The sequence below is a fragment of the Protomyctophum parallelum genome, assembly GCF_964188405.1.
Source record: "Protomyctophum parallelum genome assembly, chromosome: 1".
NCBI lineage: Eukaryota > Metazoa > Chordata > Actinopteri > Myctophiformes > Myctophidae > Protomyctophum > Protomyctophum parallelum.
Genome location: NC_139697.1, coordinates 68653500 through 68655418, shown reverse-complemented (window position 1 = coordinate 68655418; position 1919 = coordinate 68653500). Strand labels below are relative to the sequence as shown.

The 1919-nt window shown below is 42.6% G+C and overlaps 1 protein-coding gene across 1 annotated transcript; it reads left to right on the top strand.

Annotated features, from left to right (window-relative positions):
- Positions 1-350: 350 nt before the first annotated feature.
- Positions 351-1585, top strand: LOC310854665 (E3 ubiquitin-protein ligase TRIM17-like; the record flags this gene model as incomplete). The annotated part of the gene is made up of 4 exons (XM_083759340.1): positions 351-790; positions 880-975; positions 1182-1426; positions 1573-1585. The coding sequence occupies exons 1-4, from the start codon at positions 392-394 to the stop codon at positions 1583-1585; spliced, it is 753 nt and encodes a 250-aa protein (XP_083615466.1). The 5' UTR covers positions 351-391.
- Positions 1586-1919: the final 334 nt, after the last annotated feature.

Here is a 1919-nt window from a genome sequence, read left to right as displayed (position 1 = left end):
TGCGCGTGCGTGCGTGTGGGAGGGACATAGTTTAGTGTGCACAGTTGTCACTGCCGCCCCTTGGCTGTGTTACTGACTGTGTACCATTAGTCCATTATATTGCATCACACTGGAGTGTCATAGTTTCGTTTTCCTATGTAGAAGTAAGTTTCATTCGAGGCTAGGAAAATAAGGACAGCTAGGTTACATACTGTAGGTTCTTCATGTTATTGACGATCTGAAGTTTAATAGAAGATCCAGATAAGCAAGCAAGACCGTCTTTGAAAGTGAAAGTAAGTTGGTGCTGTGAGAGTTCAGAGTCATAGTACTGTACTGTACTGTACTGTACTGTACTGTACTGACTGTACTGTACAAGGAAGAAGAGGAGAAGAAACAACAGAACGAGACTAAAATGGCAACCAGTCTGTCTCCCTCAGAGGTAGAATGTACCTGCCCCGTGTGCTGTGACATCTTCACGGATCCGGTTCTCCTGCTGTGCGGCCACAGCTTCTGTAAGGACTGTCTTCAGCACTGGTGGAGACAGAGCTCGACCCAGACATGCCCCGTCTGTAAGGAACTGTTTAAAATGCGTCAACCACCCCGCAATCTGGCACTGAGAAACCTCTCTGACAACCTGCGGCAGGAGATGTGTCAGAGAGGAGGTGAGGAGGATCTCTGCAGCCTTCACGGTGAGAGATTCAAGCTCTTCTGTGTGGATGATCAGCAGCCTATCTGTGTGGTTTGTAGAGATTCAAAACAACATAAGACACACGACTGTGAGCCTCTCAGTGAAGCTGCACAGGATCATAAGGTGAGCGGTATTCATTTGGAAAGAAATAGACCTTTTCATGTCTGTATTTAATTTCAACCCAATTAATGCAAGTTTATCTGTCGTTGCAGGTCAAACAAAAAAAGGCACAGATGCACTTAAGAACCAAAGAGGCGACCTTTAAACGGGTAAAAGGTGAATGTGATAAAATCGCAAGTCACATCAAGGTAAGTCAGAGTAATAAAGTGAAGCCTAGCTCAGTAACCCTGCCTGCACTCTACCATTTGTGCTTCCCCAACACTCTTTCCTTTCACTCTATTCATATAATCTTCACATTCAGCAAACATTACATACATCCAATTATATTGTTCGAAGGCATGGTCTTTAATAGTAAATTGATATTTAAGTGTCCTCGTCTCAATTATGGTTTCAGCTCCAGGCCCAGCAGACAGAGAAGAGAATCAGAGAGGACTTTCAGAAAATGTACCGGTTCCTGCGAACAGAGGAAGCCTCTAAGATCGGTGCACTGAGGACGGAGGAGAGGCAGAAGAGTCAGAAGATAAAGCTCCAGATGGACAATCTGAATGCGGAGATCTCTTCCATCTCAAACACCCTCAAAGTCATAGAAGAGCAACTAAAAGCTGAAGATGCTCATTTCTTGCTTGTAAACACTTTTATGTTTTATGAACGTTGGAAATTGGAATCCAAAATGACCATGATAAGAATTTTCAATTTTAACCTTAGGCCTATTTTCTCCTTCACAGAATTTCAAGACAACCCTTAAGACGTAAGTCAGCATGTCTCTTTTCCCCTTTCTGCACTAGCCTCATCTCATAACGTAAGTTTTCTGAAAAACGAAAATGTTTTATTCAAAAATATAAAATATTCATGTTGCCATATACATAGCAACAACCACAATGACAAGATGCTTAACCGGATTGAAAGGTAAAACAACATGTACTGTAGGCTTTCTGGGTCTAAATGGGTTAAATAGTACAGTATTTGTGAATATTCATTCCAGAGCGCAGGTCAAGTTTGCTGATCCACACATTCCAACAGGATCCTTGCTCGACGAGGCCAAACACCAGGGAAATGTTCAATACAAGGTGTGGACCAAGATGAAGGGAATCATCCAATACCGTAAGCAGTGATGTATTTTAGACAACACATT